Raw genomic sequence first — 16,239 nt, 5'->3', positions numbered from 1 at the left:
TCCCTTACTCTTGCTCTTGCTGTGGGGTCATGCATTGTCCTGGAGAAGAGCCTCATTACGGTTTTTGTCTGATCGAACTCTATGGATGCAGGCTTTGAACTTTTTCAATGTTTCCACATATTGATTTGAGTTGATTGTGATGCCATGCTCCAAGCAGTCCACAAGCAAGACCTATCTTTGTCCCAAAACATTGTTGCCATGACTTTACTGACAGAAGGCTGTCTTTTGAACTTCTTGCATGGTGAATTTTGATGGTGTGACTCCATCAACTGTCTCTTCGTTTCAGGGTCATAATGGTGGACCCAGGTTTCGTAATGTGTGAAATAAAAACCTCTCCTTTACTCTCACAGCACTGGAGAAGTTCCATACAGATGACTTTCTGGGCTTCTTTGTACTCATGTGTCAGCATTTTCGGGACCCACCAGGTGCAAAACTTGTTGTAGCCTAGTTCCTTTATAATGGTTATCACAACAGGTTTCCCTATACCTACTACATCTCACAATTCATGTGTTGTGATGCAGTGGTCCTCTTTGAACAGCACGTTGATCTGGTTCTCGTCTTTTGTCATTGACATTACTAGCCGGCTGCTTCGGGGCTTGTCAACAATGTCACTTTCTCCACTCAGTGACACGAAGAATGATCTACAGCACTACATTTGAAAGAAAAAAATTAGGAGGCATTACTTTTGTACTAGTCCCCATATTTAAAAGATGTGTTTTTTGATTTGCAATAATCAAAATAAGTTGATCAATGAAACTAGAACAATTCTAGTACAAACTTTGAAAGGCATATCCCATTCTTATTAAGTGAGCTTATCAAGTTTTAGTTTTGTTTATTGTAACCTACATTTGGGAATCAGGAATTTCGGTACTTTTTTTCCCAAAAGAAATAAACTGAAAGTCAACCATATCATGCAAGTGACTCAATAAAAAATGTCATCAAGAATAGAGAAGTTTCACAGTAAATAACATTCACCCTAATAATTTGTCACAAAGTGTTTATTTATTATTTTTTCGTGTACATTTGTGTATTTTTTCTGTATATGAACTAAATAAATTTTCTATAAAATGACAAATGTTGTTGTTTTGATAATACACAATTAGGTATAGTTTTCTATATAAATAAAAACTGAGATCACTATGAAACAGAATATATGATGTCTCACACTGTTGGAAATTCCAGAACTAGGGTATCATTTATCTTCTTTGATTCAGAATTTATAGATTCTTAAAAATGATGTATTTCCTGATGTTATACTAAAAGTTAGTATAACAAAATGTTAAATGTAATGCAAATATAGTGAAAGCAATATAACTAATAAAAAAAAAAAAAAAAAGAAATCAGATAAACTTACATCAAAGTTATAGGTGGGTTCACTATACACAAGTGCTTTTGGTATGTCTGTAAGACTTTGATAACCAATAGATGTGTGCTCCAACTGCTGGAAAGCCTCCACTTTTGGCAGAGCTTCTGAAGGCAGAAGATGAAGGAAGTCCAAATGTTCAATGCATGAAGATGATATTAGATTCTATATAAGGAAGGGGAGAGAGAAAATAACATTTCTGTAAATATGAGAACAGAAAGCCCAATTAAAATCTATATATATTTAAATTGCAAAATATTAACAACTAGAATGCTAATATATGACAAAAAAAATAAGATTAAAAATATTTTTGTTGGAAGTTATCCAACATACACAGCGACCACTGTATGTGCTGGATGGTCATTGCCAATACATTGAATGGATTTGCTCTTTTGAGCATAATACCATTAATAGAAACAGAGAAATCTGTATTCATCCACTCTTTGAAACTGTAATTCTGGGATGGGATGAACAGTTTCGCCTGGCATGCTCCCAGGCCACTTCCGGCTTCAGTGCACATGTGGAGGATACTGCCCATGCTCCTACAGCAACACGTGCTGCGAGCGAGCCATGATCCTGCAGTTATTTAAGGATGTACCATGACAAGCTAAGTCTTACTGTTGATAAAGGAGGCAGTCGACTCTGAAAGCTACGGTTGTTTTTATCGCTTTTATTTCGTATAGTGTAATTGCTATTCTTTATATTTTATTTTACCTTATTGTTTTTATTGTACAATCAGTGTATTTTATTTTATTTTATCATTTTAATTTGATCCAGTCTTATACTATAGTATTCCTATTTTAATAAAGTTTCAGTTATACAGTTGGTGTAGTATTGCAGTTATTATGAATCAGAACATTCCCAACCCCAGAGGCCTATTTGAAGAAAAACCTTTTATTTCAGTCTGAGCCAAATTAAGTAAAGACTTCAGTATTCACTATATAGTGCAAGGCTTTTGATGCACTGGGAAAAAAAAAAGAAGCAGATAAGAAAGTACAAATTATATGCTTCCTCCTCACACACAGGTAACTATCCAGTTGATCTTTGAATTTATTCAAACTATCAGCCTCTAATAACTGCAGGGGCAACTTATTTCACCAATCAACTCACTAAAAGAAAACTTCCTACAACCTAATCTAAACCTCATGACCTATAATTTGAATCTATGACCCTTAGCTCTGGAATTTTTTAGAACAGTGAGAATTCCATCTTCATTCATTTTACTAATCCCTCTCAGAGCTTTATAAACCTCAATCAGGTGTCTAGTTGCCAAGTTCTGTAGCTCAAATAAACGGAGTCTTTCCTCATATGGTTGTCTTTCTGCTGATCTCACCATTTGAGCTGCCCATCTTAGGACCCTTTCAAGAAGCTCAATGTCATTTCTCAGATGATGTCTCCATACTTCATATCTGCCCGTATTGTAACTTGCAGATTCCTAACCTAATCCACTGTTTTTAATTCAACCCTACCAAGTGTATAATTTCTTTGTGGGTTGCTATTCCCTAAGTGTAAGACCTTGCATTTAGCAGCATTAAACTCGGACCATCTTTTCAAGTCATCCTGAAGGAGTACTGCTTTACACTGATCATTAACGACTCTGTCAATCTTTACATCATCTGCAAATTTTGACATCATGCCTTCTATCCTTTCATTGATGTTATTTATGAAAATGAGAAACAACAGTGGCTTAAGAACTGATCCTTGAGGGGCCCCACACCAATCATTAATCACAACCTTCTGCCTTCTGCCCTGCAGCCACCCAGAAATCCATCTTAGAATTTAACCAGTAATCCCAACCTGTTCAAGCTTATATAAACCTCTCATGAGCAACTGAATCAAATTCTTTGCTAAAATCCAAATAAACTATGTTAGAATTGTTCCCTAAATCCAGCTCATTTGTAACTGTGTCAAAATAGCCTAATAAGTTAGTTAAGCATGAATTGCCTTTAACAACACCTTGTTGTGTGTACTTCAGAATGCCATATCTATCTAAATGTCCCTGGATTGCACTCTTAATCATTGCCTCTAAGATTTTCTCTACCACTGAAGTCAGACTAACTGTCTGTAGTTACCAACTTCACTCTTAGAATCACCTTTATGTATTGGTGATATGTTGGCACTTCAAAGGAATGTCTTTTGAGTCCAAAGATGCCCTCATAATTAACTTCAATGGTTCAATACACTCCCTGGTGACCTCCCTCAAAATTACTGGATGTATGCCATCAACGACAGGAGCCTTAATTGCCTTTATGCTCAAAATTTTTTCTAATAAACAATCACCAGTAATTATGACATCACTAATTTCATATGGCTCAGCCTCTTCTCAGCACAAAGGGTCTTTCAGTGGTAAAGATCAATGCAAAGTACCTATTCAATTCCTCTGCAACATCAGGTGGGTTATCTAAGACTTGCCCACACGCAGTGCACAAGGGTCCAATCTCATTAACTTTCTTCTTTGTTGTATTCACATACATTAAAATACATTCCTTGTCCCCATTCTTTGCTCTCTTAGCCAATGCTCTTTCATATGCAGCCTTGGCCTCCCTGACCTTATCTGTGGTACTATTACAGATCAACTTGTACCCATTGTAGGCTTCAGTACTTTTCATCGCACTGTAACTGTCCCATGCTATTTTTTTTGCTTTATCTTATCAGGTAGCTCTGAAGTCATCTATTTTGGCATCCTCCTTCTGCAGTATTTCCTTAAAGGTATGCATACATTCATGACTTCTGTGATTTTTGCTTTAAAAGTATTTATTAATTCAAATGTATTGGCTATCTCTTGGCAATCCACACAATTGCCAGATGCCATATAGTCCCTTAAACTGTCAAAGTCCCCTCTTCTGAAGTTAAAACCCATGCGTTTACCTTTAACTACTTCAACATCTTGCAACTGATGACTGCATGATCATTTCCTGACAATGGTTCCTGAATTTTAAGCCCTGTGATGTCATCTGATTCGTTAGTAATGATGAGGTCAAGAATATTCTCAACCCTAGTACTTTCTCTAACATGCTTGTACAAATAATAACGATATGTTTCTGGAAAAAAGGCAACCTGTATCATTCGCTGGTCTAGTGAGCTTGTAAATTCAGGACATTTTCTGGATTTTTATCCAGAATATGTTCAGAAAAATCCAGATAAACAAGTAATGTGTTTATCTGGTAAACACATTTTACAAATGTGTAATAAAAAAAAAAAACTGTTTATTTATTACAAATTACAACTAATGTTGTAATTTGTAATAAATAAACAGTTTTAAACACCTTAATTATGCAGATTCAGTTACTTTTCTATTCACGTCAATATTTAAAGAGTTACATTATTTAAAAATATTTAAAAGCCACTACTAATACTGGAGGGAACTTAAGTACAACAGTCTGAGATTCATTCGGCCATAAAAGTGGAAAAGTTTCTAAGGACTGGAGATAAGTATAATTCTCAAATAATTCTTTTATGTAATATTATAAGTGTATGATTAATATTATAAGCATTTTATCAAGTTTACAAAATACACCTACACACTGCTATAGTAGCTGGGAATAGTGTAATATTATTATTGTACTTGTGTATCACAGTGTTACTGGGGTAGTAGTGTTGCAGCCCTTCCCTGACAAGCTGACAGCTGGGAAACAGGAAATATTTTATACAATAACGATACATGGAATGAGACAGAATATGTCTGTAAGGGGCAAAAACTACTGACATGTACAACAATTATCATCTTTTGGGCTGTTAAATTGATGTTAAATATAAGCAGGATTCACAAAACATAGTTACCACAGTAATTAAGAAATCTGACTTGACTAGTATTTCAGTCTAGCTATGTTTTTTTTTTTTTAAGTCAGCATTAGTAGAGGCATATGATGCAAGAAAGCAAGCTTATGCAGCATCAGCCAAAAAAAAACAAAAAAACAGACCACTCCCATTTTACCCCTCCGTTCGGTCGAAATACCTGTCCAGCTGAGCCTTAAATTTATATAGGCTATCAAAAAAAAAAAAAAAATACTTCCACAACAAGGGATGGAAGTCTGTTTCACCAACCAACTACCCGCTAGCTAAAGGCAAATTTCTGCACATCTATCCTACATCTGTCTTTTCTCAATTTGAATTTATGCCCTCTCAGGTGATTATTCTGAGCAATAGGAAAATCTTATCAGCATTGCTCAAACCACTGAAGGCTTTATACACCTCTATCAGATCACTTCACCGGTGCCTAGTCTCCAGACACCGGATCCTCCACAACACTCAGTGTGCAAGGCTGTTGCTGTTGTTGTTGGAGTGAATTTTAATGATGCAAAGGCTACTATGGCCAAACTGTGCCTATTATTTTGGTCTAGAAGTGACTATAAACATTGATCATTTTCAGATAAGTAAAAAGTTCTGAGAAATTGCTATCACCAAGTACAGTATATGGGTTAGTTGCAGAGGTTTTTGCAAGTTAAGCTGAGTGTGCATGGCATTTTCATCAGTACCTTGCAAGGATTAGCATGTCTTCCAACAAGTATGCAGTACAATGAACTCTTAGTGTGGTTTGTTTTGTTTGTTATTTGGTTTTTAGGAGCATTAGCAACTAAGGCCATATTGCTCCGAGATATGCGGTGGTCATTCCCTGACCTTTCCGCATCCTCCGTATTTGGTGGTGACGGGCTCGAACCCCGGTCTAATCAAGAAGAGTGTGCTACGCACTGCTGCTCCTTCCCACCTGGCTACGGAGGCGCCTTCTTAGTGTGGACACTAAATTGAAACAGCATTATTTTATTGAAAAAAATCCAACTGGTTGAAGGAATGTGATGAAAAGTAATAGCTCAATTAAACATAGCTGACTTCTGTTAGGATAGTGCAAAAATTAGTTTCTAAAGAGAAATTTGTAATCAGTTTCTTAATCGCTAACTTTATCCTTTTATAATTTGATCAGGGAAAAAATAAATATTCAAGGGCTATTCATTCATAAAAACATTATACTGTTTACCTTATGTAGCTTTATTCACATGGATGACTGTTATGTCATATAAGTGATTCAGCAATTTAATAACGGTACTTTTTTTTTTTTTTTTTTTGATTTGCATTGTTGTTTTGGTATGCTGGATTAGATATCATTTATAAGTAATTTAACATATAGATAAAAGTTAATCATGTAAAGAAATCTAAAAGCTTTAAATTTAAAAGAAATTTAATTTTCATATAATTTAATTATAAACAGACAGACTAGTACAACACTGATCACAAAGGACAAAGATGTTCATATGTACATTTTTAAGGAATTTTTTTTTTAATCAATCCTTTTTAATCTACTTTTAATCTGTCATTTGATTGGCTTGTTTGCCTGATTACTTGCAGGCAACGATTAATACTCAATTCTGTACAGAAGTTAAACATTGTTAATAAATTTGATAAAGTATTATTGCATATTTGATTTCCTTTCATTTCTGGACAGAACCTTTTGAAATATTTGTTATGCACTATTATCAAAATGTAGCTGAGAAGTTAATTTCTAGACTGTAACTATGACGTGTTTTCATATGGAGAGGTATACACAGTAATGTAGGGTAAACATCAGATGATGGCGCACAGAGGAAATATGTTTGGAAATTCAACCACAGAATAGATCGAAGTAATCTCCTTGATACCATATACACTAATTCCAATGCCTTCTCAACTTATGGAAGTATTCCTAAGAGGCTTCTTTTGGAATTTATAATAGTTTTCCTGTGTCATATACTGAATAATTTTCTCAGTTGTTACACCTCTACCTTTCAAACCTCAACTTATGGAAGTATTCCTAAGAGGCTTCTTTTGGAATTTATAATAGTTTTCCTGTGTCATATACTGAATAATTTTCTCAGTTGTTACACTTCTACCTTTCAAAAGTTAAATCAAGTGAGTATAGTGGATGGGAGATGACAGTGATAAAGAGCATTGCAAGAAATTCTTGAATAGTAAGGCCATTGTGACTATACTCAGTGTGCAAGGCTGTTGCTGTTGTTGTTGGGGTGAATTTTAATGATGCAAGGGCTACTATGGCCAAATTGCCCCTATTACTTTGTTCTAGAAGTGACTGTAAACGTTGATCATTTTCAGATAAGTAAAAAATTCTGAGAAATTGCTATCATCACCAAGTATATGGGTTAGTTGCAGAGGTTTTTGCAAGTTAAGCTGAGTGTGCATGGCATTTTCATGAATTCCAATTTTCCAGCTTTCTTCTCTGAACAGCACTGTTCAGAAAAAATAGCAGGAAAATCGGAAATCATGAAAATGGTGCTTATAGTATTTCTGGTTCACTGTTTGACCAAATGAAACAATTCATAATGAGCAACTGCCTGTGAGCCAAAATATAATAAGCACGATCTTCACATGTGATCAAGGTTGTCTTGCTTTTTTGTGCCTTGGTGAAGACAAAGGCATCCACTGAAAGCAATGCGCCTTTGTTTCTTGGTCACAGACATATACCCAAAATCTGTCACTTGAAATGCTCTGCATTCACAAATCCTGTGCTAAAATTGAGTGATATTTCTGCCTTTGAATAGTTAATCATCAATCATTCTGGATCAGATCAATGACATAAGCATTAAAACTTGGTTTTCAAAGCTGGAGGGCTACCAGAGCAAGGATCATCATTGAGTAGCCCTCTTCAAACTTTGCAAAACACTGAAAAGTCTTCAAGGGACACAATACATTTTCTTTCAAAGCTCCTTTTTTTATCATTTTATAGGTTTCTGTTGCACATTTCCCTAACGTGAAACAAAATTTAATGAAAATTTGTTGTTAAAAACAACTTTTATTCAATGTGTGCTTATTCAGATTAATTCAGATAAATAGGGGCTTCATGCATTACTTTGCCTGGATGGATAACTGAATATGTTGTGAGAAGCTGTAATTTTACATAGTTTCAACGGACGGACAGACAGATATATATATAGCCAAAACACCAACTTGGTCATTTGGATTTCCACACAAATTTTTCTGCATTTAATTATAATGCTCATCTGAAATTAATACTGATGTGACAAACATAGCAATGCTTTGTTTACTTATATTTTCCGGACTAAAGAAACTTTTTTTTTTTAAATTAATTTTTGCTTTCTTGTTTCAGTATTGGTAGGCTTTAACACTGGGAATAAGACTAAAGTATACAGATAAATAAAAGAAAATAAATTACAATAATAAACGTAATATAATATGATTTAGCTTCCTCCTTTGTTTTATTAGATTTATATTCTGTCATAATATATAAAAGTCTAGGAATATTATACCGCATTAATTTCTAATACATAATAGCCTGATAATTTTATTTACGTATTTTTATATGCAATTTATACTATTTCAAAAGCCATTTTCTTCTATTATAATTGCAGCATAACAGAACAGTTTTTACTAATTTTTAGAATGTGGAGCCAATTTGCATGTATTTTCTTTTGCCTTCTTAGTACACTGGTGTGCAAAACTTAAGGACCAACACTATTTGTAAAGGTTACAACCACAAAATCAAATGAAACAGCCTATGGCAATTTGTATAACTGTGGCTGTTCAGCAGAAAGCTGGTGCACATGCAAAAATTTGAATCGTGATGAGAGGGCTCACATAAACAGATGAAAGAAGCAGTTATGTGCAAATTACCGAATGGTGAGCATGATTGTTACAGACATTCGATTGGTTTCATACAGTGCTACAGACAACAAAATGGCCAGTAGACAACATCTAGATGACTTTACCCGGGGTCGAATAATGGGAGGCTCGAGGAAGGTTGAAGTGCAAGGAGTGTGGCTGTAGAGTTCGGTATCGCCCATAGCATCGTCTTATGTGCGTGGTCGGCCTTCAGAACAATAGGTACAGCTGTTAAAAGGACCAGTGGTGTTGTGTGGGCGTTGGGTGTTGTTTTTTGTCCACGAAAAACAATGCCCAATGATGACCGCTATATACTCCTACAGGCCAAGAGGGACTGACACCAGACAGCGGGATCCATTGCAAACCAGCCACTGGAGCACAGGATGCAGGATATTGCAGTTTACTGTGGCCAGGTCACTCCACAAAGGTGGACTGTTTGCTTGATGGCCAGTACACTGTGTCCCTTTAACACCTGCCCGTCGGAGACACCGTTTACAGTGGTGCATCGAACACAAGGACTGGAAAGCAGTGAAATGGGGTAAGGTATTCTTTACTGACGAGAGTAGATTCAGTCTCAGCAGCGATTCTGGACGTCAGCTAATCTGGTAAGAGGTTGGCACACAGTATCACCCCGTAAACATCACTGAAAGGGACTGATATGGCGGTCAAGGTGTTCTCATCTGGGGAGATGTTATCTTGGATGGACACACACAACTCCAGATACTGGAAGGCGGTACTGTAACCGGTGCACAATACTGAACTGATGTAATTCTTCCCCATGTGCATTGTTCCAAGGTGCCATTGGCCCCAAGTTCGTGTTTATGGATGATAATGCCACACCCCATTGCACTGCAGCTGTTGATATGCTTTTGGAAAGTGGGGACATTGTTCGTATAGCTTGGCCTGCCCGTTCCATTGATCTAAATCCCATTGAATGCATATGGAATACTTGGGGAGATGCCTAGCGGCATGTCCACACCCACCAGAAAATGTTCACCAGCTGAAGATGGCGCTGACAGAGGAATGGATGATGTTACCACAAGAACTTATCAGCAACATTGTTCTAAGTATGGGCAAGTGGTGCAAAGCCTGCATCGACATTGGGGGTGGCCATATCTTCTACTGAGGACCACCTCTTCCCTTTGTTCCATCTTTGGCAGTGATGCATCTATATCATGGCAGCCAGTGCTATTTTGCCATTTTTGAATAAAGTCCCTCTACCGTTTTGTTTCCATTGTTGTGTCGTTGTTTCCTTCATCATTTCTGTACCTCACGAGGTTCCTTTGGTATGCTTTTCCCATATCCAGGCCACTCCTAGGAGAAGCTACAGGTAAAAACCTGACTGGTCCTTAAGTTTTGCACACCACACCAATATAATAACTAGATGCAATTTGGCAAACAATTTCTTATTAAAAAAAAACATGTTAACACTTCAAAAATTCAAACAAGCATCCATTATAAAGAGCACACATACTTGAAGTCTTCCTGTTCTTATTTTTAAACCTTCACAGTGACCTTTCTTCAGCATTGCCAAGAGGTCAAGCATTTCTTTAAAGTGAACATCCCTACCACAAAAATATAATTTTTAAAATTAAAAATTAAAGTTCCTAATTAAAATATTCTAAGGCAAAATATTTGTTCAAATGTTGAATAATTCATATTAGAACCAATTTGTAATCACAGGCAGTTAATGATAACAAAAAAGACTGTCAAATAAACATAACTGACTTATTCAGACACCTATTTTTTAATTAACCATTCAGCCAAATTACATTCTTTATCTTCTCACCATGCTTTATAATGAAGTTTTCAAGAAACTTTTCATATGAGGTACTTCATTCACAGCAATCTATGGTCTTACAAGCAGGTACAAATAGGCAGTACAAAAGTCCTTCAAGTATCACCAGTGATGCTGTGGCAGACAACTTTATCCTGCAGTTCTTTTAACATCTTCCAACAAAATTTGTACTTTTTTCCTTCCCAATCACAGAAAAACCAGCTTTCTACTTGAAACTGATAACAATCTTCATATCAAACTTCATTTATCAGATATTGTCCAAATTAAGAAGTAGGTGTGCTATTACCCAACTTTAGTAACAGAGTTTTAAACTTTAAGTCCTTGTAAAACTGAAATAGTATTCAGTGCATATTAACAAAACTTTTCTTCACTTTACAATAATTTTGAGATCAAATTTTATTAGCAATTCAGTGAATATGTGTAGCATTATCTGTGCCTGTTCTTTGTTGTGATATGTAATTATTTTTACTACCATCCATATTAATAGAAAAAAAGTTTTAACCCTATATCTATCATGTTGGAAACATAAAGTTCTAAAAGGTTACATCTGATAAAACAGTCCTGTTTCATAAGCTTTATAATTGTCTAAATGAATGATAATCACTTATGATGTGATCACAGTTTGAAATAATAGTAAATAAAATCTGTCCACTGGGAGTAAAGTTGTTACACATTTGCAGACCGATATAGCATTATACACTAGTATTTGTCATCTTGGTCTTTGAATTGCTAAAATCAGCCAGTTTGTTCAATGTTCCCATCCTGTATTTTTTTTTTTTTTTTTAATGAAAACCCCAAACAAGAAAAGTAAAAGAACCTATAGTACTTAGTGCTATGCATGGAATGAAGGTTGTAAAGACAGAAGACAGAGATGTTGGTATAGACGTTAGATTTGAATTTCAGTAGATTTTAATTGTCAGGAAATACAGAACAACTTTTCCAATTCCTCAGAGAACAGCAGTACAATGGATAAATGAAGTGAATTATATAGAGATCAGCATTAAATTATATAGAGATCAGCATTAGGCAGGAGGCTGAGGCTGTTTGTGCAGGGCAAGGATTTTCAAACTGGAAGACAGAATAAAGAGAGCAATTGTCAGCAAAACTATGGATAGAATTTACAGTCAGCAGAATATGGTCATTAATATATAATATATAAAAAGAAAAGATAAAAGATGAACCATGAAGAACACCAGCATTAGTGCAGAAGCAAACGATGGTAGAAAGTGCTTCTGCACTATCTACCATCGCCTGCAGTGAGTGGTTAGAGAGATGTGAATCTCTCTGACTGTTCACTAAGAAATCCAGAAGATGGATAGTTTAGAAGGCCTTTAAGCAACACATGATCAAAAGAACTGCTTGAATTTAATCACCCTCTTACATCGAAATTGTCTAAATATGAGTAGTTAGTTATTTGGTTTTTAGGAGCATTAGCAACTAAGGCCATATTGCTCTGGGGATATGCGGTGGTCATTCCCTGACCTTTCCGCATCCTCCGTATTTGGTGATGACGGGGTCGAACCCCGGTTTAATCAAGAAGCGTGTGCTACGCACTGCTGCTCCTTCCTACCTGGCTACGGAGGCGCCTCTAAATATGAGTAACATAAGCAAATATATCACCAGTGGACTCATAGTGATAGAATCCATAATGGCAATTATTGATCAAATGAAAGGTTTTAAGATAGTTTACAGTTGGCAGTTGTTGATGAGTTGTTGGCAGTTGGAGAGAGCAGAGGTGAGTGCTATGAGACAACAACTGAAATGTAGGATTTGTCATCCTTTTTAAGAACTGGATGGATTTGAATAAATTTCCATGCAGAATGAAAAACACTAGTGGAATAAGAAACTGTAAAACAGCAGCAAAAACAGGCACAAGCTGAGGAGCACAGGTTTTGAGAACATGTCAAAAAAATGCCATCAGGTCCTGCAGCTTTTTTGACATCAGTCAATCAATCAAAATCAAGTTTAGATTGATTGATAACTGTTTCCCAGTTGTTGAAAGATTTAGTGCGGGCTGAAAATGAAATTGGAGACTTGGACTGTTCGAAATTCTTCCATCCTTTTGAAAGAACACAGGAAGCATTTAGTGGAGTATACTAGGAATGGTAGGAGGTGGTTTAACAAGATCATCAATACAAGTGTTAGAAGAAAAGTAGGAGATGTCAGTAAGTTGGCTTTGGCTTCAGCTGAGGAGGCAAAAGAACCATCAGGTTTTAAAAGAAGTATGAGCATAGATGGGCAAAAGTTGCAACCAATAGCTTTGGCAAGAGACCAGAATGCTTGATTACTGTGTGGACAAGAAGCATTTTTTCTATTCTTAGCCTGTTCAAAATCAAGTTTAGATTAGCATTAGTAGAGGCATATGATGCAAGAAAGCAAGCTTATATAGAATTAGCCAAAAAAAATAAATAAATAAATAACCCTTCCCATTTCACTCATCCATTCATTCCAAATGTTTGTCTAGTTCTGCCTTGAACTTATTTAAGTTGTTGACCTCCACTAAAACAAATGGAAGTTTGTTCCAACTATCAACCACCTGCTGGCTAAAGGCAAATTTCTACACATTAATTCTAAAATTGTCTTTCCTCAACTTGAATTTATACCCTCTCAGGTGAGTAATCTGAGCAGGAGGAAGAATCCAATCAGCACTCAGCTTGCTCAAACCATTCAAGGCCTTATACTCTCCAATTATATCACCTCGCAGGTGCCCAGTCACTAGATGCTGCAATTTTCAGAACCTAAGCCTTTCTTGGTAACAGCAACCCTTTGTTTCACTCACCAATCTTGTTGCCCTTCTCTATACTCATTCCAGCAGCTCTACATCCTTCCTAAAATTAGGCCTCCAGACCTGTATACAGTACTCAAAGTGTGGCCCGACCATTGCCTTATACAAGAGGATAATCACCTCCTTATTCATGCTAGCAAAAATTCTGTACATCATTGACAAGACACCATGAGCTACTCTTGCAACCTGTCTGCACTGCTCAAAAAACTTAATATCTGACTGCACAATTACCCCCAGGTCCTTTTCATTCTCCACTATATTGATTGATAACTGTTTCCCAGTTGTTGTTGTTGTTATTTGGTTTTTAGGAGCATTAGCAACTAAGGCCATATTGCTCCGGGGATATGCGGTGGTCATTTCCTGATCTTTTTGCATAATCCATATTTGGTGGTCACGGGCTTGAACTCCGGTCTTATCAAGAAGCATATGTTACGCACTGCTGCTCCTGACCACCTGGCTATGGAGGCGCCGTTTCCCAGTTGTTGCAAGGTTTAGTGCAGACTGAAAATGAAGTTGGAGACAAACTGTTCAAAATTCTTCCATCCTTTTGACAGAAGAACACAGGAAGCATTTAGTGGAGTGTACTAGGAATAGTACACTATTTTTGCTCCTCAGCTGAAGCCAAAGCCGACTTACTGGCATCCTACTTTTCTTCTAACTGTTCCATTGATAATCTCTTTAAACCACTCCTACTATTCCTAGTAAAAGTAAAAAAAAACTTTTACTAGGAATAGTAGGAGTGGTTTAAAGAGATTATCAATGGAACAGTTAGAAGAAAAGTAGGATGCCAGTAAGTCGGCTTTGGCTTCAGCTGAGGAGCAAAAGAACCACCAGGTTTTAAAAGAGGTGAGAGCATAGATGGGCAAAAGTTGCAACTAATAGCTTTGGCAAGAGACCAGAATGCTTGATTACTGTTTGGACAAGAAGCATGTTTTCTAATATTAACCTGTTCAAATTCAAGTTTATATACACTGATAACTGTTTCCCAGTTGTTGCAAGCTTTAATGTGTGCTGAAAATGAAGCTTGAGATTAGGATTGCAATATGTTACATTCTTTTCTTTAACACCTTTAACACATTTATTGAAAAATCAAGGTTTGGATAAAGGACAAGATTATTGGATAAATAGTTGTCACATTGCCCATTCATTCCTCCAACTAACAGATGGAAGCAAATATATCTGGTTCTTCATCTAAAGTAAATCCATGTAAATATATATAAACATATAAGTTAATTGTCTTAATCCCCTGGCATTTTTTGCTATGATGTGCAATTTGTAGTTTCCTGTTTTATATGGTAAATATACAAATAAAGATTATTATATATTTAATATATGGTATCATTTTAAAAGAGTGGAATAAAAAATTTCATGACAATCCATCCACTGGTTGTAGAGTTATTACATATGGATGGGGAGACAAAGAAATAATAATTGCTGGATTTCAACTGGTCCAATTAGAATGAAATTATTTGGCATGTCTCAACAAATCTTTCTAAAAGGCCAAATTATAAAAAGTGTAAATGACCTGAGAAACTGCAAAAGGGAATCACTCTGATGCAATTCAATGCACATTCACATATAGCAAATTTCACAACAAGGCTGGGAAATCATCATGAAACGCACTGAATAAAATATACAATGCAATATGTTTAATAATATAATTTGGAAACTTAAAATAATTAATAATTGAACATTCCAAGTAAATGTTCTGAAATGTTTGGGTTTCTTATATTATAAATTAAATTTTTAAATTGTGTTATTAGAACACAGTGCAGTGCAGTGCATATTTTAATCAGATTAGTCATTCCTATGTAACCATGTTCTTCAACTACCTCATTTGAAATGACCCCCCACCCCTCAAACAGTTTGGTTTTGGCCTCTAGTTATTATAAACTTATTTGGACTAATCAAAAGACACCTGAAAGGGCAGAAATTCAACACAGATTAGAAACTGAAGCACGACATCCAGAATCGGCTCTGCAATCAGCCTACATTTTTGCATGCTGTGAGTATCACTGCCTGGCTACAGCAATGGATTATCTTGAAAAAATACAGAAAAATATAAAATATAAAAAAAATAAAATAAAGAATATCTTGAAAAAGAGTATTAATCTAGTGATGGTAGAATATATGTTTTTTGTTAAAAAAGTCTAGGTTACCCTTGTACTTGCACACATGCAAGTATTGGAAAATTAAGCAGATAACTATAAAAGGAAGAGAAGCAGGTAAATGCTAAATGCAACTAAACTAACATTTCTCTGTATATAATGAAACACAGGATGTTTTTTCCTTTTTTTTTGGCTGCTACAACAAAAGTCTGAAGGATTTCTGTCTTCCATCAACCAACTGTCTCACATTTTTAAAAGAGATGCTAGAAATAATATAGGGACTTGTTCATCAATTATACCCCTAAAATAAGCACAATTTTTTGGTATAAAATTTCCACCATAGAAAAGAATCAGGATTGTTGAAGCACAGAAAGTGTGGAATTACCTAAAAAAAAAAAGTTACAATAATAATAATAAAAAACAACAGCAACAATAACAATAAATATATTCTGTACATGTAAACTGAGTGCATGATGGCAAATGCTGTAATGCCATTTTTAAATACTCTTATGTCTAGATAAAAAATGCCACTGGTTTTTGGTGTAGAGAATGTAGAGAACTGTGCTCAGAGTTTCTGGTC

General features: G+C 35.7%; 1 protein-coding gene across 3 annotated transcripts in view; it reads right to left on the bottom strand.

The window, feature by feature from the left end:
* LOC150082968 (putative phosphorylase b kinase regulatory subunit beta) overlaps window positions 1–16,239 on the bottom strand; it is a 735,196-nt gene that overhangs the window by 285,036 nt on the left and 433,921 nt on the right. For all 3 annotated transcript variants that reach the window (XM_090377701.1, XM_090377699.1, XM_090377700.1), the window contains exons 19-20: window positions 10,443–10,533; window positions 1,355–1,528 (exon numbers count right to left, since the gene is read on the bottom strand). In XM_090377701.1, coding sequence (XP_090233827.1) covers window positions 1,355–1,528; window positions 10,443–10,533 — 265 coding nt within the window. The remainder of the gene's footprint in view (window positions 1–1,354; window positions 1,529–10,442; window positions 10,534–16,239) is intronic.

This window comes from Mastigoproctus giganteus, chromosome 7 (assembly GCF_048544385.1).
Source record: "Mastigoproctus giganteus isolate SK-2022 chromosome 7, ASM4854438v1, whole genome shotgun sequence".
NCBI lineage: Eukaryota > Metazoa > Arthropoda > Arachnida > Uropygi > Thelyphonidae > Mastigoproctus > Mastigoproctus giganteus.
Note: the sequence above shows the minus strand (reverse complement) of the source record. Positions and strands in the feature narration are given on the sequence as shown.